This window comes from Schistocerca cancellata, chromosome 4 (assembly GCF_023864275.1).
Source record: "Schistocerca cancellata isolate TAMUIC-IGC-003103 chromosome 4, iqSchCanc2.1, whole genome shotgun sequence".
Lineage (NCBI taxonomy): Eukaryota > Metazoa > Arthropoda > Insecta > Orthoptera > Acrididae > Schistocerca > Schistocerca cancellata.
In genome coordinates this window covers 779,867,646-779,894,161 of record NC_064629.1, presented here as the reverse complement: position 1 = coordinate 779,894,161, position 26,516 = coordinate 779,867,646, and the positions used below count along the sequence as shown (strand labels likewise).

Genomic DNA, 26,516 nt, shown 5'->3' with positions numbered 1-26,516 from the left:
AGTATGTAAAATAAAGGAAAAGCAACCACTCGTCTATAGCGGATCGATGTGCGGAACACGGAAACACGTAACAGAAAACAGCATTGACACTAGCTTTTGTGTGCTGTAGCCCAATTAAAATTACTTGACAGTTGACACTTAACATGTTGTAGCTGGTTTCTCCAGTCAGTGCGTGCACTCAGTGTCGCATCCAAACCATTATCTTTTGTCAGACTACTAGAGCCTTTCCAAATATAACAACTTTTTGCAGTATAATGACTTGGCAAAACAGTTAGCATATGGGGGTTCACATGTGGAACGTCATGGGTTCAAAACTCGTCAAATGCAATGAAATTTTTTTACATTTATCAATTTAATCAAAAGACTGCAATTGTTACATTTATCAGTTAATTGGTTCAAATGTAGTTTTCTTATTCCTAATTCTTATTTTTAATACTTTCATGTTGACTTTATTTGCTGTTATTTTTCTTCCTACCATTCTGTTTTTGTTTGGAATCTGCTTGTCACCTATAATTGCAAACCAACTGCCAAACAGGATTGCTCATTGGTTGGTAATGCAACAGTCTGTGTAGCCAGTATGATGATAGTTTCAAGTAACCAGTGACAGAGAAATTAGTTTGCTTTTATCCCATAATGAAATTTTTCTATTTTGTGTTTACTTCTAGAGGTTAGCAAACAAAGCACTTGTGATTTTAGTTCTGCCGCAGATTGTTGATCGTTGTTTTCTCCAATACATTGCACATCCTGAGATTGTGGCTAGATTAGGACACTACTTGAAATTCAGGGCCACAAAACACGTCATCTGCTGCAGTTGAGCCATTGATCACTTAAAATCAACTGTCAGCAATGCATCTCTCATTTCCATAATACCTTGCGATAGTCACTTCAGACATTGGTCCATATTACACATTGACAGCATTTTTGAAGTGACTGCCCTCAGAGGCTCAGCATTCGTTTGCCGAGTACGGGCTTGGTGACCCTGTGGTTCCTAAGCTGTGGACTGGTAAGCGCTGCCAGTCTCCAGTTACCATAAGATCTGGGCATACTTCAATGACCGGATTGCGAGGATAGTAAAAACCTCTATGAGAATCACCTCAGTCTCGAGGTGGGATGTGCGCTGATGAGATGTATGGTTGTTGAAGTGGAACAGTCATTAGTGGGCAACCTCTGGGGAACCTGCCACACCTCAGTTTTATAAGGCTTACTCAGGCATGTGGGGCTCTGTCTGAGTGGACCCTTGTTTCCCTAGCTGCTTGTAGGACTGAAATGGAACCCTCAAAATTATCATCTTTTCCTCCCAGTGGGAGGGGTGTGAGCCTGGGTGTGTTCACACCCAGTCCTCCCGGTAACCTGCATCAGTTGAATTATAGTAACAGGGCTCAAGGAGTCCTAAATCAAAATGTGCCTTTTTTTTCATTAACAGAAAGGAGGGTACATTTGAAAAAGTATCCCCTTTCTATATCCATAAAGCCTTGGAAGTACTTGCTGAAAGCTTGAAGTCTATTAAGTGACTGTGGAATGGTTACCTACTGCTTGATACTAACAGGGCAAAGCAGGTGGAACTACTTATGAAGACTGAAAAATTGTGCGAGTATGTGGTATAACTGTTGAACTGCATAATTCCCTTAACTCTAACAAGGGTGTGGCCACATGCCATGACATTAAGTTCGGCTATGTCAATATCCATAAACAAGAATGGGCATTACAGGGGATAGAGGATGTAGAGCTAAGGATGCATAGGAATAATGGAGAAATTGAGAAGACTGCCACCTTCATTGTTACCTTTAATTGTCCAACGTTGCCTGACCACATAATGGCAGGTTTCCTCCAACTTAGGGTTAGGCCTAATGTACCCTATGCGGTGCTACAAAATGCCAGCGTTTTGGTCACACAACACTTAGTTGCGGGGGTAAAGCGACCTGTGGGAAGTGTGGGAAGGCAGCCCATGAAGCTGGGATTGACTGTTCATCTCCAGCAGTCAGTGTTAACTGCTCTGGGAGCCACAGAGTCTGGAGCCAAGACTGCCTTGCTCTTGCAGAGGAACAAAAAATTCAGGAACTAAAAGTCACCAAGCAGATCCCCTATGCTGAAGCTGAAAAGGAATATAAAGTGATGAAACTTCCCATCTTTATCACTTCCTATGCTTCCATGGTGCAGAAACCTGTTCCTAACATCAGCACCTTGATGCAGCAGACATTGTCCAGTGTACAACCATCCACCACCACCACCACCACCTGTACTTGCATATGTACATGTCAAGGCACCCCAAGGGGGCTCATGGTTCTTTTGTGAGTTTGTGCATGGCGCTCATCGAGCCCCTAGCCATTGCAGCTCATTCTTCATTCCCTAGCGGCATTTCCTTCTCCCTGCCCCTTCCCTCCCCATCCCCGCTCCTTCCCCGTTGCCACCTCCTTCCCCTTTCTAGGTGTTCTGATTTAGGTCAACCTGGCTATTCCCCGTTACCTCGTCTGTACTAGGGTGGATGGGGACACCTTCACCGCCACAAAGCCATTGTTTTTCATGGAAAATATCAAGGACTAGTTTGGTGAAGTGGAGTCTATTAAGAAGATACAGTTGGGCTCCCTGTTGATCAAAGCTTCTTCTGCCACCCAATCACCTGTCTTACGCTGAGGCTCACCAAACGTATGAGAGACTCCATCTGGTGTCACTATCTTCAACTTTTGCCCCTGTTACTTTCTTTCCTCCGCCTCTGCCTTCCACTCCCACTCGCCCCAGCAGCTCTCAGACCAGAAAACTCACCACCACACAGCCACGAGGCACACCACCTGTGCACTCCAAAGTTGCCCACACTCTTTTGGTCCCCGGCCTTGCAGACGCCTGTACACTGCCCCTGTGTCTTGCCCTCCTCCACCTCAGGAAGAAGAAGAGGAGGAGGAGGAGGAGGAGGAGGAGGAGGAGAAACATAAACATAAATCCCATGACAAGGCACCTCTGGTGCCCCCAGAGGTGCCAACTCCTCTCTCAAAACCTGAGTCTGATATCTTATTTATGGATGTCACCCCAACCTTGTTGGTGACAACTAGTGACAAAGTGACCTGACCTCCTCCTCGGCTCCTTCATGCCTACCTTGGACTCGCGCCACACGATCATCCAGTGGAACTGCAGCGGATACTATCGTCACCTACTGAAGGTGCAACGTCTTGTCTCCTCTTTTCTGTGTTCTGTCTTGTTCTCCAAGAAACGCATTTCCGTGATGACCACTCTCCAACTTCCCATGGTTATCGGGCGTTCTGTCAGAACCATGCTGGCTGTTGTATAGCATCTGGTGGGGGGTCTGCACTTTGGTTCTCTCCGATGTCCTTAGTGACTGGATCCCCCTATGTACCACCTTCGAAGTGGTAGTGGTTAGAGTGCACACAACTGGCAATCACCCATTGCAGTGTCTACCTCCATCCAGGTCAGCAACTTGCTTATGTTGCACTGTCTATCTTAATCCAGCAACTCCTGCCCCTGTTTCTCCTCCTCGATGATTTCAGTGCCCACCATCCACTGTGGGGAAGTGTCACTTAAACAGGTCGGGGTATCCTAATCAACCAACTTATCATGGACTTCGATTTATCTCCCCTCAACGATGGTTCCCCTACCCACTTCATTGTTGCTCACGGCACCTTCTCTGCTATCGATCTCACAATCTCCTCCCCTGCCCTCGTGGCTTCCCGACATTCATCATCCCATGATGACCTTTGTGTCAGTGACCACTTTCCAGTGACACTATCATTCCCTTGCTGCCACCAGGGAGACAGGCCCCCACGCTGGGCATTCCACAGGGCCAATTGGCCTGTATACATGTCTGCTGTTGACTTTGACACCACCCTCTCAAATTCCATTGATATAGTTGCGCAAGGCATCTCTTCCACTCTTCTTCATGCTGCTGGCACTGCTGTCCCCCTATCCACAGGGCTCCCTCATCATCGGCTGGTACCGTGGTGGACCAAGGATGTTGCAGTTGCTGTCCAGGACCGCTGCAGCGATTTAAGCGACACCACCCCAGACAAACCTCCTCACTTCTGAGCTAAGGCTCGTTACCTTAAATTTCTTCTCTTGGGACGTATACCTCCTTATCACAGATTTGGTAAAAGCTCCATAGCATTCTGGGCCGCCAGCAACAGTCCAGTGTCCAGGGTCTGAGCCTTAAAGGAGCTCTGTGCACTGATCCACTGGTCCTCGTGGAACACCTTACGACACACTTCGTGATGGTATGTCATCCATTTCCTACTCTCCTACCTTTCTCCATCAGAAATGCAGTGGTGAACAGACCCCCCTCCATTTCATCCCGCACCACATTGAGCCGTATAATGCACCTTTCGCTGAAGGGGCATTGGTGCAGGCTCTTAGTTCTTCACAAGATGGCAACAGGGCCAGATTCCATTCATAATCAGATGATTCAACACTTGGACATTCCCCAGAGGCAACAGCTCCTCAGGGTCTTCAGTCACATCTGGCTCATGGGTGCTTTTCTGTCACAATGGCGATACAGTTACCACCCCATTAGCCTTACTAATGTGCTTTGTAAACTGCTCGAAAGGATGGTCAACTCCAGATTATGTTCGGTACTCGAATCTTGGGGCCTTTTGTCATTGTATCAGTGTGGATTGTGGGCAGGGCAAGCTCCAACTAACCATTTACTCCAATTGGAACCAGCCATCCGACAGGCTTTTACTCACCACCTGCACCTTGTCGCAGTTTTCTTTGACCTACATAAGGCATATGACATGACTTGGCGCCATCACATTTTAGTTAACATCCATGGTTGGGGCTTCCGTGGTCCCCTTCCGATTTTTATTCACGAGTTTTTAACTTGCCGGCTCTTCCGGGTTTGAGTTGGCACTTCACTCAGCACCGCTCAGATTCAGGAGAATGGTATCCTGTAGGGTTCTGTGCTAAGTGTCACACTCTTCCTCATTGCCATAAATGAGCTTGTGACCTGTTGGGCCTCTGGTTACCACAGCGTTGTACGTTGACGATTTTTGCATTTGTTGCAGCTCCCACTCTGTGGCATCTGCTGAGTGCCAGCTCCAAGGTGCCATCCGATGGGCCTCTGTGTGGGCTGCCGCCCATGGCTTCCAGTTTTCCTCCTCCAAAACCCGGGTTATGCATTTTTGTCATCAACCCACAGTACACCCTGATCCAGAACTTTATTTAGGCAACCAGCTCCTCGATGTTGTTGCACAGCCCCATTTCTTGGACCTTATTTTTGATTACAAGCTGACATGGATGCCACACCTCCTGGCCCACACACATTGGGTGCAGACCATTCCACTTTTCTCCATCTTTACTGTGCTCTGGTTTTGTACAGACTCGATTATGATAGCAAGATTTAGGGCTCAGCAGCTCCTTCCACTTTGAAACTCCTTGACCCTGTCCATCACTGTGGGGTGTGTCTGGCTACTGGTGCCTTTCACCCTAGTCCTGTTGATAGTCTCCTCCAAGAAGCAGGGATTCCCCCTCTACACATACAACAGAGCTAACTCCTTGCGTCTTACACTGTCTCCAATTCTCTGACCATCCTGTGTGCCCTGTGCTCTTCGCCAATGAGGGATGTCTTCCTCCTAACACCCATCCATGGGTGGGATTGCCAGTTGGCATGCGTCTCACAACCCTCTGCCAGGCCCTCCATCTGCACTCGCTGGACTGTGCCTCGTGTCTTTCCTCCCATACCCCCCCCCCCCTCCCCCCTCCTGGACTGTATGTAGACCACAGATTAGGTCCGGTCTCTTCCAGGGTCCTTAGGTCTCTGTTGCTCCTGTGGTTTACTGGCATCTTGTATGTGCCATCCTTGCAGAGTTCCAGGGTGCCACCATCTTTTACATTGATGGTTCTAAGACTACTGATAAGGTGGGGTATGCTTTCACATCTCCTACCAGCTTCGAGCACCATTTGTTGCCAGGATCATGTAGTGTATTTACAGCAGAGCTTCTAGCCATTCACAGGGCCCTCCTTTTTGTTTCTCAGGCCTCCCTCCATAGTGTTTTAATTTGTTCTGACTCCATGAGCTGCCTGCCAGCTATCAATCGATGATACTCTTGTCACCCCTTGGTCTCTGCCATCCATGACCTTCTCTCTGCCCTTGAGCTTGCCACCTGTTCAGTTGTCTTTCTCTGGATCCCGAGTCATGTGGGATTCCCAGGTAATTAATTGGCTGACCATTTGGCTAGAGAAGCAGATACTTACCCCCCCCCCCCCCCCCCTCCCATTTCCTTTCACGATTGCAGCTGCAGATATGCAGATCTATGTCAAATCTCTCTTTGCCCAACAGTGGAATGCCATCTGTAGGGCTACTGCTGATACTAATAAACTCTGCACAATCAAGGAGTCTACTGCAGTTTGAGGCACTTCTTTCAGCCCCTCTCGGAAGGAGTCCACTGTTTTATGCCGTTTATGCATTGGCCATACCCTGCTCACCCATTGTTTCCTCCTAAATAACGACCCACCCTCACAATGTGATTGTGGCGTCAGACTGACGATATCTCACATATTGGTGGCATGTCCACTTCTTTCGACCCTTCGTGCTAAGTATAGTCTTCCTGCTTCCTTGAATTTAATATTAGTGGACGATCCACGGATGGTTGACCTGGTCCTCTCGTTTCATCCATGAAAGTGGTTTTTATTTCCAGATATAAGGTTCTCCATCAGTCTTGGAGCAGGTGCAGGTTGGTTGTGGTTGCGACTCCTTTCGCAGTCTTCAGTCTGTGACCCCATGACTACCCCCTTTTTTTCCAGTTTTTAGATTTGGTCTCACCTTTTATGCTTTTACTGTGTGTGTTTAATGTTAATTCTTTTATAATTTGACTCCTCTGACTGAATCTGTCCACTTTTAGCAGACCCTCTTTCTTATGTAACCCACTTTGGAATCGTGGAACTGTTGACCTCCCAGTTTGGTCCCATACTCTCTCAATTAATTAATTAATTAATTAATTAATTAATCCATCAATTGCACCAAGGCAAAACAAGTAAGGATAAAGCAATCCTAGCAGCCATTACAGAAAGACCAGCAGTAGTTCCGTAGTGATTGTCAAGACGACACACAAGCCACAGAGTGCCTCTCAATGGCCCCGGTCCCCCTCATCTTCGAACGGACAGGGTGCAGGGAAAGGTTCACGATGTTCAGGTCAAAAGCTGTCCCAAGCACTATCAGACATCGTTCTTTCATGTCTGACTAATGAGGTGGACATCATGGAATTAGATGCTTTGGATTCAGGCAGTTCCTTCACTCCCTCTCACTCTAAAAGTGCTTTACCTCCGCAGTGCAGAGACGGGTAAATTAAAACCATGTCGATGAAATGGCTGCCATCCTACAGTGGAACCTGCAGAGGTTCAGGACGCATGTGGAGGAACTCCATCTCTTATCTCAGGATAGACCACTGTAGCTGTCTCTCCAGGAGACTCATTTCCATCAATCGTACACCCCTGAGCTATGAGGCTATATTATCCACAAAAAGGATGACCCAAGTGGAGAGAGAGTTAGAGGTGGTGTAGGTATGTTTGTCAGTACTAACACTCATCGCCTCTCTCACTTAAGACTTTGCAAGCAGTTGCTGTATCATTGCACGTGCATCATCCATTGACAATATGTTCCCTTTACTTGCCCTTACATGATGCGCTTGATGAAGAGGCCCTAATTGACCTTATTACACAGCTACCCTGCCCCTTCATCCTCTGTGGTGATTTTAATGCACAGAATGTACTTTGGGGCTCTGCAGCTACCTTCCCCAGGGGCAGAACAATTAAGAGACTTCTTGTGCCATCATGTGCATAATTACTAAATACAGGACAAAGCACTCACTTCTGCACAGCAACTGGGTCGTTCTGCCATTGATCTCTCACTTTGCTCTCCAGCTCTTGCTCACATTGCTCACTGAGAAGTGGTCGATGACTTGCACGGAAGTCATCACTGCCCATTCTGGATTCACCTGCCAGATAGGGTGGAGCCCGAAAGGAAACCGCTGCGATGGGTGCTCGGTACAGCTGACTGAACACTTTATATAGCCAGTAGGTCCAGTTTGAACATTGTGCGAATGTCAAGGCATGGGTGGATCATATTACCAAAATGATCCTCCACACTGCTGCAGCATCGATCCCACAGTCCGTGGGACAACAGAAGAGGCAACTTGTCCGTTGTTGGAGTGCCGAATGCTGCTGCCGGCCGAAGTGGCCGTGCGGTTAAAGGCGCTGCAGTCTGGAACCGCAAGACCGCTACGGTCGCAGGTTCGAATCCTGCCTCGGGCATGGATGTTTGTGATGTCCTTAGGTTAGTTAGGTTTAACTAGTTCTAAGTTCTAGGGGACTAATGACCTCAGAAGTTGAGTCCCATAGTGCTCAGAGCCATTTGAACCATTTTGAACCGAATGCTGCTCTGCAATCAGGGCCAGGTGTGTGGCTTTGTGTAGGTTCAAGCGTCGGCCAACTACAGAGAATATTGCAGACTTTCGGGTGGCGAGTGCAAAGTTTTGCCGACTTATTTGAGAGAGCAAGAAGAGGTCGTGGCAACAGTTCCTGAACACCATTAATCATTCTATCAAAAGTTCTTTTGTGTGGGAGATGATCAGGGGAATTTCTGGGAGAGGAGGCAGGTGCCCCATGGCTTCTTTAATGAGAAACTGCGCTCTCCAAACCAATCTGCGAGACATTAGCCAGACCATGGCGGCATGATTTGCCACAGTTACAGCAACAGCCAGTCAGGATCCAGGTTTCCAACACTATAGAGTGATTGCTGAGAGGTGTAAATTGGATTTCAGGTCCACCTGCTATGAAGGTTACAACTGGCCATTTTCCATGTGGGAGCTGGATTCTGCATTGGTGGTGGTTCGTGACACATCCCCTGATGACAGAGGGATCCATTACAGTATGCAGTGGCACCTCACAAGCTGAAACAAAGGTATTATCCTTGCACTTTTTAATGCCATTTGGGCATCGGGTCACTTCCCCAACTCGTGGCAAGAGACAATTTTAATTCCTCTTTTAAAACCTGGAGAAGATCATACATGCCCAAGTAGTTACCATAGTGCTGCCCTTACTAGTTGCATGGGGAAGACCTTGGAGCCGATGACAAACTGCTGACTTGTCTGGATCTTATAATCCAAGCAACTCCTTAGTCGCTTTCAGTGTGGGTTCAGGAGGCATCACTCCACCTCTGATAACCTTGGCCTCATGGAGGCAGCTATACAATTGCTTTCCTCTATCGGCATCACCTTCTAGGTATATTTTTTGACATCGAGAAGGCGTACGGTATGTATGTATGTAATTTACGTATTATTTATTTATGTTGTTGTTGTTATCGTTATCTTCAGTCCTGAGACTGGTTTGATGCAGCTCTCCATGCTACTTTATCCTGTGCAAGCTTCTTCATCTCCCAGTACCTACTGCAGCCTACATCCTTCTGAATCTGCTTAGTGTATTCATCTCTTGGTCTCCCTCTATGATTTTTACTCTCCACACTGCCCTCCAGTACTAAATTGGTGATCCCTTGATGCCTCGGAACATTTCCTACCAACTGATCCCTTCTTGTGGTCAAATTGTGCCACAGACTCCTCTTCTCCCCAATTCTATTCAGTACCTCCTCATTCTTCTGTAGCACCACATTTCAAAAGCTTCTATTCTCTTCTTGTCTAAACTATTTATCGTCCATGTTTCACTTCCATACATGGCTAAACTCCATACAAATACTTTCAGAAACGACTTCCTGACACTTAAATCAATACTTGATGTTAACAAATTTCTCTTCTTCAGAAATGCTTTCCTTGCCATTGCCAGTCTACATTTTATATCCTCACTACTTCGACCATCATCAGTTATTTTGCTTCCCAAATAGCACAACTCCTTTACTGCTTTAAGTGTCTCATTTCCTAATCTAATTCCCACAGCATCACCCAGTTTAATTCGACTACATTCCATTATCCTCATTTTGCTTTTGTTGATGTTCATTTTATATCCTCCTTTCAAGACACTGTCCATTCCGTTCAACTGCTCTTCCAAGTCCTTTGCTGTCTCATACTGAAGTACAATGTCATCAGCGAACCTCAAAGTTTTTATTTCTTCTCCATGGATTTTAATACCTACTCCGAATTTTTCTTTTGTTTCCTTTACTGCTTGCTCAATATACAGATTGAATAGCATCGGGGAGAGGCTACAACCCTGTCTTACTCCCTTCCCAACCACTGCTTCCCTTTCATGTCCCTCAACTCTTATAACTGCCATCTGGTTTCTGTACAAATTGTAAATAGCCTTTCGCTCCCTGTATTTTACCCCTGCCACCTTCAGAATTTGAAAGAGAGTATTCCAGTCAACATTGTCAAAAGCTCTCTCTAAGTCTACAAATGCTAGAAACGTAGGTTTGCCTTTTCTTAATCTTTCTTCTAAGGTAAGTCGTAAGGTCAGTATTGCCTCACGTGTTCCAACATTTCTATGGAATCCAAACTGATCTTCCCCGAGGTCGGCTTCTACCAGTTTTTCCATTTGTTTGTAAAGAATTTGCGTTAGTATTTTGCAGCTGTGACTTATTAAACTGATAGTTCGGTAACTTTCACATCTGTCAACACCTGCTTTCTTTGGGATTGGAATTATTATATTCTTCTTGAAGTCTGAGGGTATTTCGCCTGTCTCGTACATCTTGCTCACCAGATGGTAGAATTTTGTCAGGACTGGCTCTCCCAAGGCTGTCAGTAGTTCTAATGGAATATTGTCTACTCCCGGGGCCCTGTTTCGACTTGGGTCTTTCAGTGCTCTGTCAAACTCTTCACGCAGTACCATATCTTCCATTTCGTCTTCATCTACCTCCTCCTTCCATTTCCATAATACTGTCCTCAAGAACATCGCCCGTGTATAGACCCTCAATATACTCCTTCCACCTTTCTACTTTCCCTTCTTTGCTTAGAACTGGGTTTCCATCTGAGCTCTTGATATTCATGCAAGTGGTTCTCTTTTCTCCAAAGGTCTCTACTTTTCCTGTAGGCAGTATCTATCTTACTCCTAGCGATATGCACCTCTAAATCCTTACATTTGACCTCTAGCCATCCCTGCTTAGCTATTTTGCGCTTCCTGTCGATCTCATTTTTGAGACGTTTGTATTCCTTTTTGCCTGCGTCATTTACTGCATTTTTATATTTTCTCCTTTCATCAATTATATTCAATATCTCTTCTGTTACCCAAGGATTTCTATTAGCCCTCATCTCTTTAACTACTTGATCCTCTGCTACCTTCACTATTTCGTCTCTCAAAGCTACCCATTCTTCTTCCACTGTATTTCTTTCCCCCATTCCTGTCAATTGTTCCCTTATGCTCTCCCTGAAACTCTCTACAACCTCTGGTTCTTTCAGTTTATCCAGGTCCCATCTCCTTAAATTCCCACCTTCTTGCAATTTCTTCAGTTTTAATCTACAATTCATAACCAATAGATTGTGGTCAGAGTCCACACCTGCCCCTGGAAATCTCTTACAATTTAAATTCTGGTTGCTGAATCTCTGTCTTACCATTATGTAATCTATCTGATATCTTCCAGTATCTCCAGGCCCCTTCCATGTATTCAACCTTCTTTTATGATTCTTGAACCAAGTGTTAGCCATGATTAAGTTACATTCTGTGCAAAATTCTACCAGGCGGCTTCCTCTTGCATTTCTTAGCCCCAATCCATATTCACCTACTACGTTTCCTTCTCTCCCTTTTCCTACTGTCGAATTCCAGTCACCCATGACTATTAAATTTTCGTCTCCCTTCACTACCTGAATTATTTCTTTTATCTCATCATACATTTCATCAATTTCATCATCATCTGCAGAGCTAGTTGGCATATAAACTTTTATTACTGTAGTAGGCGTGGGCTTTGTGTCTGTCTTGGCCACAATAATGTGTTCACTCTGCTGTTTGTAGTAGCTTACCCGCACTCCAAATATTTTTTTTTTTTTTTTAAATTCATTATTAAACCTACTCCTGCATTACCCCTATTTGATTTTGTATTTATAACCCTGTATTCACCTGACCCAAAGTCTTGTTCCTCCTGCCACCGAACTTCACTAATTCCCACTATATCTAACTTTAACCTATCCATTTCCCTTTTTAAATTTTCTAACCTACCAGACCGATTAAGGAATCTGACATTCCACACTCCGACCCATAGAACGCCAGTTTTCTTTCTCCTGATAACAATGTCCTCTTGAGTAGTCCCCGCCCGGATATCCGAATGGGGGACTATTTTACCTCCGGAATATTTTACCCAAAAGGACGCCATCATTTAATCATGCAGGAAAGCTGCATGCCCTCGGGAAAAATTAAGGCTGTAGTTTCCCCTTTATTTCAACCATTTTATTTATTTATTTATTTATTTAACTTGGGACCTAGAAACGACGGAGAGGCTTTGTCCCTGCTGCAGCCCTCAGTGGTACATGACAGGCTACTGCAGTCCACTCACCCTACCACCACCATACATCGAACCCAGGGTTATTGTGCAGTTCAGCCCCCAGTGGCCCTCCCCCTGGGAACCTCTCATTCCAGACGAGTGTAACCTGAATTTTTGCATGGTAGACTAATTATGGTGTACGCGTACATGGAGACAGTGTTTGCACAGCAATCGCCGACATAATGTAACTGAGGTGGAATAAGGGAACCAGCCCACATTCACTGAGGCAGATCAAAATCCATCCACAGGCTGGCCAGTACACCAGACCTCAACACTAATCTGCGATGCAGATTTGTGCCGGGTACTGGCACGCCTTCCAGCTTGGGAAGCAGTGCGTTAGACCGCACGGCTAACCGGGTGGGCTAGGCCTACGGTACTATTTGGAGGCATTTTATCCTGGAGAAGCTTTACGAATGGGGGTTTTCATGGTTGTTTTTCCATTTTTATTCAGTCCTTCGTCTCGCCACGATATTTTATATACCATGTCAGTGAAGTCCTGTCTGATAACTCTGAGCTGGAGAATGGTGTCACTCAAGGTAGCTTCTTAAGTATGACTGTCTTTGTCATAGTCATTAATAGCATTACATCCATAGTGAAAAGTCCTGTCCAGTGTTCTTTGTTTGTGGATGACTTCTCTATGTTTTGCGCTCCTTAAAGCCTCGCAACGACAAAACATCAGTTGCAACCAACTCTTCGACATTTGGATGAATGGGCGCAAACGAGCAGTTTTAAGTTTTCCACCGAGAAGTCTGTGTGTGTTCTTTTTAACCATTCTCATTCCATTTTAAACTTTCCTGAGTTGAGGATGAGAGACACTGTCCTAATTTTAAAGATACAGTGAAGTTTCTGGGCCTCATATTTCACGCTAAGCTTACGCGGTTACCACATCTTAAGGACGTGGAAAGAAAAGGTCACTTACAGCTTTAAGTATTCTAAAATGTCTTTGCCCCATAAAACTGGAGCAGACAAGTCCTGTCTGCTCCCCATGTACTGTGGCTTTCGTGTGATCTCAGCTCAATTATGGCTGCACGGTGTATGGGTCAGTGAGACCCTCTTATTTAAAGATGTTTGACGTGGTGTACCATGAAGGGATCCAGTTGGCCACTGGGGCATTCAGAACAAGCCCCATACCAAGCCTCTGTGCAGAGGTTGGTGAACCGCCACTTCACATCAGGCAACGGCTGCTTACGGTGTGCCAGGCGTATAAAACACTGTCCACATCATACACACCTGCCTACTATATCAGTTGCTCAGCCTCCACTGGAAAGACTTTTTCGTAACAAGTAACAGGCAATGAGGCCCTATGGTGTTTGTACACAGGATTGCCTTCTAGAGATCGGTATGTCCGGTTTTCATGTTTTAAATCGCAGTGGGAATAATTTCCACCTTGATGTCTCTGAAGGCCCAGACTTATTTCAGACTTGACAAATTTTAAGATAGATTGTATGTCAGATTTTACATTTCAATATCTGTTTTTTAACATTTTAGATATGCATCACAGTTTAACAGTAGTGTACACTGATGGCTCCAAACAAGGGAATTCCTTTGGCTGCTCTGTCGTGTTCCCCGACCATGTCACAAGGTTTCACCTTCCTGACGAGTATACTGTTTTCTCAGCGGAGCTCCACACAATCCTGAAGGCTCTGGAGCAAATGCGTTGTATTCCGGGCAAATGCTTTTTCATTTGCTCTGATTCCATGAGTGCCTTACAATCGTTACAGAACCTTTATCCAGCTGAGGAACTGGTCTGGCTGATATGTGACCAACTGTACTTGCTCCATTGGCAGGCTAAGTGGCAGTCATTCTGCTGGGTGCCAGGTCATGTAGAGATATAGGGAAACGAACAGGCTGATCAGGCTGCCGAGTAGGCCTGCAGAGGACAAGATGCAGCTGAGTGTCCTATTCCCTTGCAGGCTGTCATTTCTGCACTACACAGGAAGTGCATGCAGTTGTGGGATGAGGAATGGCTGGTGCTAACAGCCAATAAGCTGTGGTTGGTGAAGTCAACAACACGGCTGTGGTGTTCCTCCTGCCAGTTGCTCAGGCACGATGAAGTGACCCTCACTCATCTTAGAATTGGATGCTGCCATCTCACACATTGCTTTTTACTATGATGAGAAGATCCCCTGTTTTGTGATGCTTGTGGCGTGCACATACCTATCCACCATATTTTAATGGAGTGCATTTTATATCATTGGTGGGGATGTGCCCTCTATGTTAGCTGATGATGAGATGAGTGTGACTAAGGTTTTAAAGTTTTGACATGTGTATGGACTCTGGCCTAAACTTTTAGGCTGGAGGTTTAAGTGCACTGCAATGTGTCTAGCTTCTCCTTTGTTGTCCATCTGCTATATTGTTTTAGCTCGTTATACCACTTTCTTCCTGTATCATTAATGTTGTACTACTGACGCAATACTTCGTTCTGTGTTTCTGCACAGGTAAGCGCATTATTTTTTAGCTTTTGTTACCTGTGTTTTAAGTGCTGTTTTGTCTTCCTGTTTTGTGCATTTTACTGACACTCGTCTATCTGTTTTCGCATGGGCACTAAAGACATTGCTCTGTCGTGTGATGGCTGGGCAATGGCTGTATTGTATGGTTTTCCTCAACTAACCTATTCAGACAGGGTTGTCTCTCTTACTGTCCCTAGTTAGTTGTGTGGCCAAGGCTGTTTTTAAATTTAATAAAGTACAAGAAATCTTATATGCCTGACTTTAAACAAATTCTTCTCAATTTTTTAGATTAGCCTCAAAATTGGTCATTTACAGTGACGTATCTAAGCAGGTCCATACTGTCATGTACATTCTGCAGTGTAGAGCTCTGTTATCTTACAGGCACTGAAACAGAGGTGCAGCTGACAGAATAATTTTGTCTGCTCTGATTCCCTAAAGGTGTTTACACCTGTGCAATTTTCCATGTAGACTAGGTGCATGCAGCTGTTGCACAAAGAAGGAAGGAGGCACGCACACCTGTGTTAAGTCACACATGCCTCTAGGTTGTGCACACAGAGCACTGTGCACAGGTAGAGGTGGAGGTGCAGTTGCAGGCACAGGAGTGTCCCCATCTAAGATGGAGACACGTAAAGCGTTTGTGACCCTCCCGTGGTTCTGTCCATTTTGTGCTTTCTTTTACTAAGGCTCACCATTTAAATTATTGTCAAAAACAATCTTTCAATTTGTCATTTTATGAGCACTTTGGCTGAGTGGTCTAATGATAAACAAACGGAATTTGGAAAGTATTATCATACATTTCATTTTTTATGGCTGGTAAATTCCACAGTTTGTAAAGACAGAGTGAAATGAAGTGACTGTGTACAGTTCCTCACAAGTAACAACAACCTGGAAACAACAAAATTAAATTTGGACAAAAGAAAGACAGAGCAGCCATTGCTCATAGGGGAAACAAAGACTGTTGAAATCAAGTTTATAGGACAGCCACGAGTTGCAATATTATTGTTACCGATTTCACTCAATTTAACAAAAGCATAATCATAAACTGTGGAATTTGCTGTCCAAATTAGTAAATTCCACAGTTTCTGACAAAGCTATTGTTAAATCGAGTGAAACTGGTCTATTAAAATTGATGGTGAATTGTAGCTGTCCTAAAAACTTAAAATAAAAAGCTTTCATTCATACCTCAGACATATACATGTTGTAGAAGAGTGATTGTGAGGCTCTGATGTGCTGATGTGCTAAACTGATTCGTTTATGAGCTGCTTCAGTTCACAAATAGTTTGCATCAACATGAGCAAATAAAAGAACATGGAAATAGTTTTTATAATTGAAATAGCTGCTTCCACAGTTGTCAGAGTACAGTAGAACCACATGTTTGCCTGCCAAATTCCCTAAACAGTGAAAGAAACTTCACTTAAAAATCTTATGTTACATCAAATTAATCTTCTCTAGAATTAGCAAGTTGACGGTAAAAAGAAAATACTGTAATTAAACACTTACGACAAAACAAAATAAGACCCACCACTGCATGCACGCGTGCGTGCCCATATGGACATGTCTACAATTCTGAGGAAATAAAAGATGAGAGTTAAATGTGAAAAAGTGTGGGAAATTTTGTACACAATTTCAGTAGGAAGAGAGATCCACTAGAGATGCACAACAGGACAGCAAATGTAAGTACAATGCCGTATACAACCACTAACCACAAAAAAGTACTTAAAAATAAGAAATTTTCTTCATGACTACTTTCCAGATGACATTTTGTCAAAATGATGAGGGACCACAAAAAACTGTCCTGTAAAAATACATTCTCTCTAGCAGTGTAATTTTCATGTGGGCAATCAAAACAAACTAAATGAAACGAATATGTTATAGTTTTTAGGGCTAAAATAGATAAATGACCATCAACTTTATATGATATTTTATGAAAATAAATTTGCCCCACAGGGGTGTTGAGACAGGTCTCTGTAATAAAAAGAAAGTCATTGTATTTTGCATAAGGCAAAGTTAAAAACTAAACAAAAATGAGATAAGTGTTTCATTTTCCAGAGAAAGAAACTTTAATCAGTCATCAACCTACCTTAGTGTAGCCTTCCAGGGATTTCGCCAGAGCTTCACAAAATTCTGGGGCGAGGATAGCTTTATGCAGTAGATACCTTGAACTGGATTTTCAAGGTGGAGTAATTGTCCCCAGTAGCAATAATTCGAAGTGTCAGTGCTAATCTCATCACCACTGGTATAGCATCTCTGTATTTTCCTTCCGTGTAAGTGGTTCGATGTGGCAGAGGGAGGAAAGCAAAGGAATCGGACATTATACGTTCAATGACAACAGTTCAAGTTTTTAGAAAAGCTGCTATGAAAAACAGTGCTACATGTTCATAGGGATGTCTAAAACTCAAGCTCAGGGTAACTGATGATGTAGACCCTATAAATGACGCTGCCCTTACCCTGCTGCACTCAGGGAATCATTTTCATCAATGGTGATCACCTTCCTTTCTTTGGAGGAGATATTTCTGAAAAACGTTCTAACCTTAGCACCAAGTCTTCAGTCTCTAGCAGAAATGTATATCTGTAAAGTACTTTCTGATTTAAAAATTGAACTGGAAACTTTACATTTAATGTCTGTTTCTTCATTATCTGCCAGCTAGTCCTTGTATGTTGCAAATCAGTATACTGCAGAAACTGCTTCCCTATATACCTCACAAATTGCAACTCCCAGTGCATCCAGCTTAGCCAGGGAATCGATTTCATCGGAACAACAACAAAATGTGCAGACATTTCAGACACTTTCAAATGCTTCAGTCTAACTAACTCTCTAAACAAAGCAAAAAATATGCTTTCATAATATACAGTGAAGGACTTCATAACCATGTTGGTTTGATGAATTATACTTTCCCCTTAATGTAAAGTTTTCTCATATTTAGAATTCACCATTATGATTGCAAATTTTGTGAGGTAAATAAAATACACATGCTTGCACATTTTGAACCTGTTCATTGTAAATGTTAAAATCCAGTAAGGGATATATATCCCTTACAGTAAACCTTGTCAGTAATGTTAGGTTGTCAGTAATGTTAGGTTGTTTAGAGGGCATGTTTATGCTTCAGCCACACTTACGCAGATCACCAACTCACCTACCTGGCTTTGATAAACAAACCCACTGCCAAATGGTCAGCCATACAGGTGAACTTAATCTGTATCTGCATCTGCACTGCACTGCACCTGCAGCTTATTGACAAGAGTAGCATGTGTCCATCTCTCTTGCTGTGAATGGAATTGTTCATGTGCCCATGTTGTAACAGGGGCATGCACCTACAAAGACGCCTCAATCCATGTTGTTAATAGCATAATGCCATCTTAAATGTTAGTTTTCCAGCACTGAATAGTGGTGTTAGTGTAGGGGTGAGTCGAGATAAGCTTTTGCCTCAGATTTGGATCCAATATTATCATTAGAAAAATTTTCTAAGATGTCTTAAGTGTATCAATTAACATTCTCAAGAAAAATGCTTATGAAGGAAGATTTTGTTCCACTCACTAAATGCATACTTTCATATTTATTAAGGGAAATTATCAGGTTGTGGAACACCATAAAACAGATAATCTTTCACAATAAGTACATATTTAGTTTTGGGTTTTGTCTAAATGTGTATTTGGATGTGACTAGTTTAGAAGTTAATGGGCTTTAAATGAAGAGTTTGTGGTTTCAGTTTCAGAATTTTGATGATTTGCAATCACATTTGTGTTCCATTATTTTAGGAAGGTTACTAATAACCACAACCTAAACAAAAAAGGGGAGGTGAGCTGCTGCTTATACCACCACCACCACCACCACCACCAACACTACCCAGTGAATTCTCGTTCATTCTTTGTAAATTGAATCAACTAAGAACTAAGCCCTTCCTAGAATTTAGAAAAGAAAGTGGTCTTCCTTTCTAATATTAAGCACTGTAATTGCTTAAGCAATTGATCAGCCTATAAAAGTTTACTTTTGCTTTCTTCAAATAAGATAGTTTTACTTATGCTTTCTTCAAATAAGATGGTTTACATATTTCTTTATTTTTCAGATTTTCTTCACACAGGCTGCTCATAAAATAGTCCGTAAACATTGTACGGATTATATGTTAAGACAAAGGATGAAATTCAGTAAGGTACGTTGATGGAAAATTCTCTCTCTCTCTCTCTCTCTCTCTCTCTCTCTCTCTCTCTCTTTCTCTCTGGTGTTGACATTCACACTTCTTTTTCTTTTTACAGTTTGTAGACGGTTCGTTTGATGACTATGTGAAAAAAATTCGAAATGTGAATGAAGCTGGTGGTACTTTGGAACTGCAGGCAATTGCAGAATTTTACCGGTATGACAGAAAATTCCATTCTTTATTACTAGACATGTTTTTTTCCCCCACAAATTACAGTTCGTAACTACTCCAAAGGCTCCACATGAAAGCTCAACAATACAGAAACTTCATTGTAGGTCCAGTAATGTGACTGAAACATTCAAAAGCATTTCAGCTTTTGTTATTGTTGTGTGCTATTTAATGTAGGAACTAGAAACAAGTTTCTCCAACTCTGAAGTAATATTTCTATTCTTAATGAAGGATTCTAGGACTTTAGTAGTGACATTAGTGAGACTGCTTTACACTGTGCTGCACTATTCTTTGAGTGTTATTCTAGAGCTTAAAACATAGAAGCAAGTTGTTAGGCTTTGCCACACTGAAGGTTTGCAACTAAAAGCACTGCTAAGATGTGAGGTATACCATCCTTTGTATCACGCCAAATGGCAAGCATCTCGGAAAGCACAGTCTTTGTTGGTTGGTCTGGCAGGTTTGGTTGACATGGGATTCCTAAGCGGTGACTGGTAAATGCTGTTCTGTAACATGAAAGTCTGTGCATGCTTCAGCAACCACCCTGCGGTGTCACAGTGAAAGAGGCTGTGTGCTGGCTGTTGAGGTGAAACAGCTGTTACTGGATAGCTTCTGAAGCACCTATCTCACCTCACTTGTACAAAACTTACCCAGGTAAGTGTGGGTGGACTCCTCTTACCCTAGCTGCTTGTGGAATGCCAATGGAGGTTATAAATTCTTAAAAAGTTTCCTAGTGGATTGGCTTCACCAATAGTGAGTACTTACTCAACCCTACAAGAGAATTCTGGAGATTAACCCTCCTGAGCACTCGTCTACAAAAATAAGAAACACTTAGTAGTAACAGAACACAGGCGTGTCAAAATGTTTTCATGATAATTAAAAGTTCAGAAGACACGTTTGATAAGATATCCCCATTTTACTTACAAAAAGGTGTAGAGAGTAACTATTAAAAGTAGCCCAGAACCAATTGGGAGAATCTAAAATAAGTTGCTGACCAAAACTATCACTTCTGGGAAAGTAAAAAAGTTACATAAATCTAAGAAGCTTGCTGACTCTTCCCATTGTAACTGAACTACATAAAACTTAAAATTCCAACCGTGGAGTGGAATCAGGTGACCTAATTAGCGAGTGTCATTGAAATACAAAAAGAATGGGCAGATAAGATAAAGGTGTTACAGATGTGCAGAACATGATGAAGGGAGTAAATGGAAGCCTCGAGGAAAAACCTATAGTGATTTTTAACAGCCAAGCAGCTCATGAGCAAAGTGTAGAATATGTGTCTCCACCAATATGTGCTAAATCGTCTAACAAACATTGTTTGGAGCAGAGAGTGGATCCAGTCTACATCGAAGAAAAGAAGTACAGTATCAAATTTAAAAACATGTGCCATATGCTGAAGGAAAGAAATAACTTAAGCCTCTGCTGCTTTCATAGTTCATTACCTTATTTGCACTAGCAGTAAATACGACAAAGTGGACAACTGCCAGAGAATCAGTTTCACAGACTTTGAAGGCTGACAACATAATGACAGTGTCCCAAAAGCTACAATCTCACCAACAACAGTTGGTACACGTTGTCAAGCATTCTGTTTCTTCCCAAAAAGCTAAAGTACAGGGGAAGAAGTCAGTGCAATAGAATAGGTACTAAAGCATCATTAGTTGCTATCAAAGTACATGTCATGTTGTTCAAGGTAACAGTTTGTTCCATTGATCTCCGGCCACAGGAATCCATACATAGTGAGGTGCTCTTGAAGTCAGTCTACCACCATCCCCAAACATGATTCCTTTTGGGCGAGAGCTGTGGGCCTGTAACTCTACCTACAAATCTCTGATGATCAGAAAACATATGCCTCTTGAAGATTGGGAAAATGACACATTATAGCACAGCCCAGGGTCATTCTCTGCCCTTGATGTTTTCTCTTATGCTCCCACAGAATCTGCTAAGTGGGAAGGGTAGCTGACCTCCACTACAACAACCATTTACCAGTTTCTGTCGACATTATACTGAGGTGACAAAAATTATTTAATAGTAATATGCACATATACAGAAGGGAGTAGTATTGTGTACACAAGGTATAAAAGGGCAGTGCATTGGTGAATCCGGCATTTGTATGCAGGTGATTGATGTGTGAAGGTTCCGAAGTGATTATTGCCACACAATGGGAATTAACAGACTTTGAGTGCAGAATTGTAGTTGGAGCAAGACGTATGGGACATTCCATTTCAGAAATCATTCTGGAATTCAATAGTCTGAGATTCACAATGTGAAGTGTGTGTCGAGAATACCAAATTTTGGGCAATGCCTCTCTTTACAAAAAACGCAGTGGCCAATGGCCTAATGTGGGACATACGACAAACATATCCATTACTACAGTCCAGTGAAATTTCACGTTAATGAGCAGCAGACAACTGACGCGAGTACCTTTGCTAATAGTAAGACACCGCCTGCAGTGGCTCTCCTAGACTCGTGACCATATCGGTTGTACCTCAGGCAACTGAAAAACAGTGGCCTGATCAGACGAGTCCTGATTTTGGTTGACAAGAGCTGATGTTAGGGATCGAGTGTGGCACAGACCCCCAAGAAGCCGTGTGGACCCAAGTTGTCAACAAGGCACTGTGCAAGCTAGTGGTGGCTCCATAATGGTGTGGACTGTGTTTACATGGAATGGACTGGATCCTCTGGTCCATTTGAACAGATTATTGACTGGAAATGGCTTGTTCAGTTACTCGGAGACCATTTGCGGCCATTCATGGACTTCATTCTCAAACAAAGATGGAAATTTTATGGATGACAATATGCCATGTCACTTGACCACTATTGCTCGCAATAGGTTCCCAGAACATTCTGGACAATTTGAGCAAATGATTTGGCCACCCAGATTACCTGACATGAATCCCATTGAACATTTATGGGACATAGTGAAGTCAGTTCGCTACACTGGCAAAACTTTCACAGTTATGGACAGTTACGCTCTCATTAATGGTCACAACGCCCATATAGTACTAGGGACAGAAAGTTGGCTGAAACCAGACGTAAACAGTACTGAAATCCTAAACTCAGATTGGAATGTATACCGCAGAGACAGGCTGGACAGTGAAGGGGGAGGCGTGTTTATAGCGATAAGAAGTGCAATAGTATCGAAGGAAATTGACGGCGATCCGAAATGTGAAATGATTTGGGTGAAGGTCACGGTTAAAGCAGGCTCAGACTTGGTAATTGGATGTCTCTATAGGCCCCCTGGCTCAGCAGCTGTTGTGGCTGAGCACCTGAAGGATAATTTGGAAAATATTTCGAGTAGATTTCCCCAACATGTTATAGTTCTGGGTGGAGATTTTAATTTGCCGGATATAGACTGGGAGACTCAAACGTTCATAACGGGTGGCAGTGACAAAGAATCCAGTGAAATTTTTTTAAGTGCTTTATCTGAAAACTACCTTGAGCAGTTAAACAGAGAACCGACTCGTGGCGATAACATATTAGACCTTCTGGTGACAAACAGACCCGAACTATTTGAAAAAGTTAACGCAGAACAGGGAATCGGCGATCATAAAGCGGTTACAGCATCGATGATTTCAGCCGTAAATAGGAATATTAAAAAGGGTAGGAAGATTTTTCTGTTTAGAAAAAGTGACAAAAAGCAGATTTCAGAGTACCTGTTGGCTCAACACAAGAGTTTTGTCTCAAGTACAGATAGTGTTGAGGATCAGTGAACAAAGTTCAAAACCGTCGTACATTATGCGTTAGATGAGTATGTACCAAGCAAGATCGTAAGAGATGGAAAAGAGCCACCGTGGTACAACAACAGAGTTAGAAAACTGCTGCCGAAGCAAAGGGAACTTCACAGCAAACATAAACATAGCCAAAGCCTTGCAGACAAACAAAAATTACGCGAAGCGAAATGTAGTGTTAGGAGGGCTCTGCGAGAGGCGTTCAATGAATTCGAAAGTAAAGTTCTATGTACTGACTTGGCAGAAAATCCTAAGAAATTTTGGTCTTATGTCAAAGCGGTAGGTGGATCAAAACAAAATGTCCAGACACTCTGTGACCAAAATGGTACTGAAACAGAGGATGACAGACTAAAGGCCGAAATACTAAATGTCTTTTTCCAAAGTTGTTTCACAGAGGAAGATTGCACTATAGTTCCTTCTCTAGATTGTCGCACAGATGACAAAATGGTAGATATCGAAATAGACGACAGAGGGATAGAGAAACAATTAAAATCGCTCAAAAGAGGAAAGGCCTCTGGACCTGATGGGATACCAGTTCAATTTTATACAGAGTACGCGAAGGAACTTGCCCCCCTTCTTGCAGCGGTGTACCGTAGGTCTCTAGAAGAGCGTAGCGTTCCAAAGGATTGGAAAAGGGCACAGGTCATCCCCGTTTTCAAGAAGGGACGTCGAACAGATGTGCAGAACTATAGACCTATATCTCTAACGTCGATCAGTTGTAGAATTTTGGAACACGTATTGTGTTCAAGTATAATGACTTTTCTGGAGACTAGAAATCTACTCTGTAGGAATCACCATGGGTTTCGAAAAAGACGGTCATGTGAAACCCAGCTTGCGCTATTCGTCCACGAGACTCGGAGGGCCATAGACACGGGTTCCCAGGTAGATGCCGTGTTTCTTGACTTCCACAAGGCGTTCGATACAGTTCCCCACAGTCGTTTAATGAACAAAGTAAGAGCATATGGACTATCAGACCAATTGTGTGATTGGATTGAGGAGTTCCTGGATAACAGGATGCAGCATGTCATTCTCAATGGAGAGAAGTCTTCCGAAGTAAGAGTGATTTCAGGTGTGCCGCAGGGGAGTGTCATAGGACCGTTGCTATTCACAATATACATAAATGACCTGGTGGATGACATCGGAAGTTCACTGAGGCTTTTTGCAGATGATGCTGTGGTGTATCGAGAGGTTGTAACAATGGAAAATTGTACTGAAATGCAGGAGGATCTGAAGCGAATTGACGCATGGTGCAGGGAATGGCAATTGAATCTCAATGTAGACAAGTGTAATGTGCTGCAAATACACAGAAAGATAGATCCTTTATCATTTAGCTACAAAATAGCAGGTCAGCAACTGGAAGCAGTTAATTCCATAAATTATCTGGGAGTACGCATTAGGAGTGATTTAAAATGGAATGATCATATAATGTTGATCGTCGGTAAAGCAGATGCCAGACTGAGATTCATTGGAAGAATCCTAAGGAAATGCAATCCAAAAACAAAGGAAATAGGTTACAGTACGCTTGTTCGCCCACTGCTTGAATACTGCTCAGCAGTGTGGGATCCGTACCAGATAGGGTTGATAGAAGATATAGAGGAGATCCAACGGAGAGCAGCGCGCTTCGTTACAGGATCATTTAGTAATCGCGAAAGCGTTACGGAGATGATAGATAAACTCCAGTGGAAAACTCTGCAGGAGAGACGCTCAGTAGCTCGGTACGGGCTTTTGTCAAAGTTTCGAGAACATACCTTCACCGAAGAGTCAAGCAGTATATTGCTCCCTCCTACGTATATCTCGCGAAGAGTCCATGAGGATAAAAACAGAGAGATTAGAGCCCACACAGAGGCATACCAACAATCCTTCTTTCCACGAACAATACGAGACTGGAATAGAAGGGAGAACTGATAGAGGTACTCAAGGTACCCTCCGCCACACACCGTCGGGTGGCTTGCGGAGTATGGATGTAGATGTAGATGTATAGGAGCAGTATGGCTCAATATTTCTGCAGGGTACGTCGAATAAATTGTTGAATCCAAGCGACATTGAGTTGCTGCACTACAATGGGCAAAAGGAGGTCTGACACAATATTAGGCAGTATCCCATGACTTCTGTCACCTCAGTGTATACAAAGAACAGAACCAGAAATAAAATTGCCTAAATGAATGATCAACAAGGCAAACTGGGTGCTGTACAGTCATTTAGGTTTATTAGAACACACAGTGTGTCACATTACAGATGTGATCAGCTCTGCCATTGATGCATCCATATCAAAATCTTCAGCCCTCATATGCGGCAGCCTGACTCTTGGTGGAACAAACAGTGCTGGCCTGCAATAAGGGACAGGTAAACAGTGGCACAGAGATCCAAGCAAGAGCTCTTCAAGCCTGTCAAAAGTGAGGGCAAAAGCCTGACAGAAAGTTAATGAGGACAAGAAGGGGCCTTGATGTGAGGTTCTGAAGTCCTCCATTGAAGTAAGGGAATTGGTAAAGATGATCTCAGGGAAAAGGATGTCATGTCCATTAGTTGCCATACAAGACAATGGCGTCCTGAAAGTAACACCAGTGGAGATAGCCCAGCGCACAGTGCAGTACTTTCATGACAGAACGTAGTCCACAAGTCCATTTCCATATTTCCAGGCATATCAAGAGACTAGGGAGAGGCAAAGAGCTAACTTCAGTTCTAACAGTGAAGAAGCCTACCATTCTGTGTGGGAATTGGACACACAACTATCTGCATTTCCTGTTATGGCTCTGAGGCTAGACTTGGATTAGATGTAATTAACCATCCAATTGCTCCACAGTGAAAAAATCCTCTGAGATATAGAACATGTCAGAATACAGGGATGCACATTAAATTCTTTTTTTAAAAAAGAAAATGGTGCTCATGGATGTAGAGCAAGTCAAAAAATCTTAAACATATTTCCATTTAAAAGGTAATAAATAGCTTGTGATGAAAAATGTAAATGTTCAAAACATTAAGCCCTATGATGTTTTGTAGGCTGGTGGAGCCTTGAATCATGAAATAGAAAAGTCAGTTTAGAACATTTATTTACAATGATCGCATTACTGCACTGAATTTGTACAAAAGTCAGATTGTACGTAATATTAAAAGGTCTTAGCAGAACCAACTGATGTGTGTATGTTATTAATGTCAAAAAATGCGTCAGTAGAGTAGGAGTAGGAGACCACCAATAAATCCTTTGGGCTTCTCTTAAACTGAACTTTGCTAGTTAAGCTCTCTGTGGGTGCTGGCAAGTTATTGATAATGTGTGTTCCTGAATAAGGGACACATTTCTGGATCAAACTGGCGTTAAATCTCCATGAAAGTTTATTCTTATTTCCAATACTGATCCTATGGATTGACCTGTTGGTATCAAGAGATATTTTAATGACAAATTTCCTAAGGAATTAATATGTTGAGGAGGAGTAGTTAGTATCCTTAGTTCCCTAAATGAGCATCTGCAGGATGTTCATATTACACTTTTTGGGACTCTGAAAACTTTAACTTTATCTTGAATTCTTGAGTTACCCTAAAAAATTATCCCATTTGACATTATGGAATGAAAATATGT

The 26,516-nt window shown here is 43.0% G+C and overlaps 1 protein-coding gene across 1 annotated transcript in view; it reads left to right on the top strand.

Annotated features, from left to right (window-relative positions):
* The window catches only part of LOC126183797 (uncharacterized), a 258,705-nt gene that overhangs the window by 111,807 nt on the left and 120,382 nt on the right, over positions 1-26,516 (top strand). The window contains exons 3-4 of the mRNA XM_049926039.1: positions 18,924-19,007; positions 19,111-19,208. Coding sequence (XP_049781996.1) covers positions 18,924-19,007; positions 19,111-19,208 — 182 coding nt within the window. The remainder of the gene's footprint in view (positions 1-18,923; positions 19,008-19,110; positions 19,209-26,516) is intronic.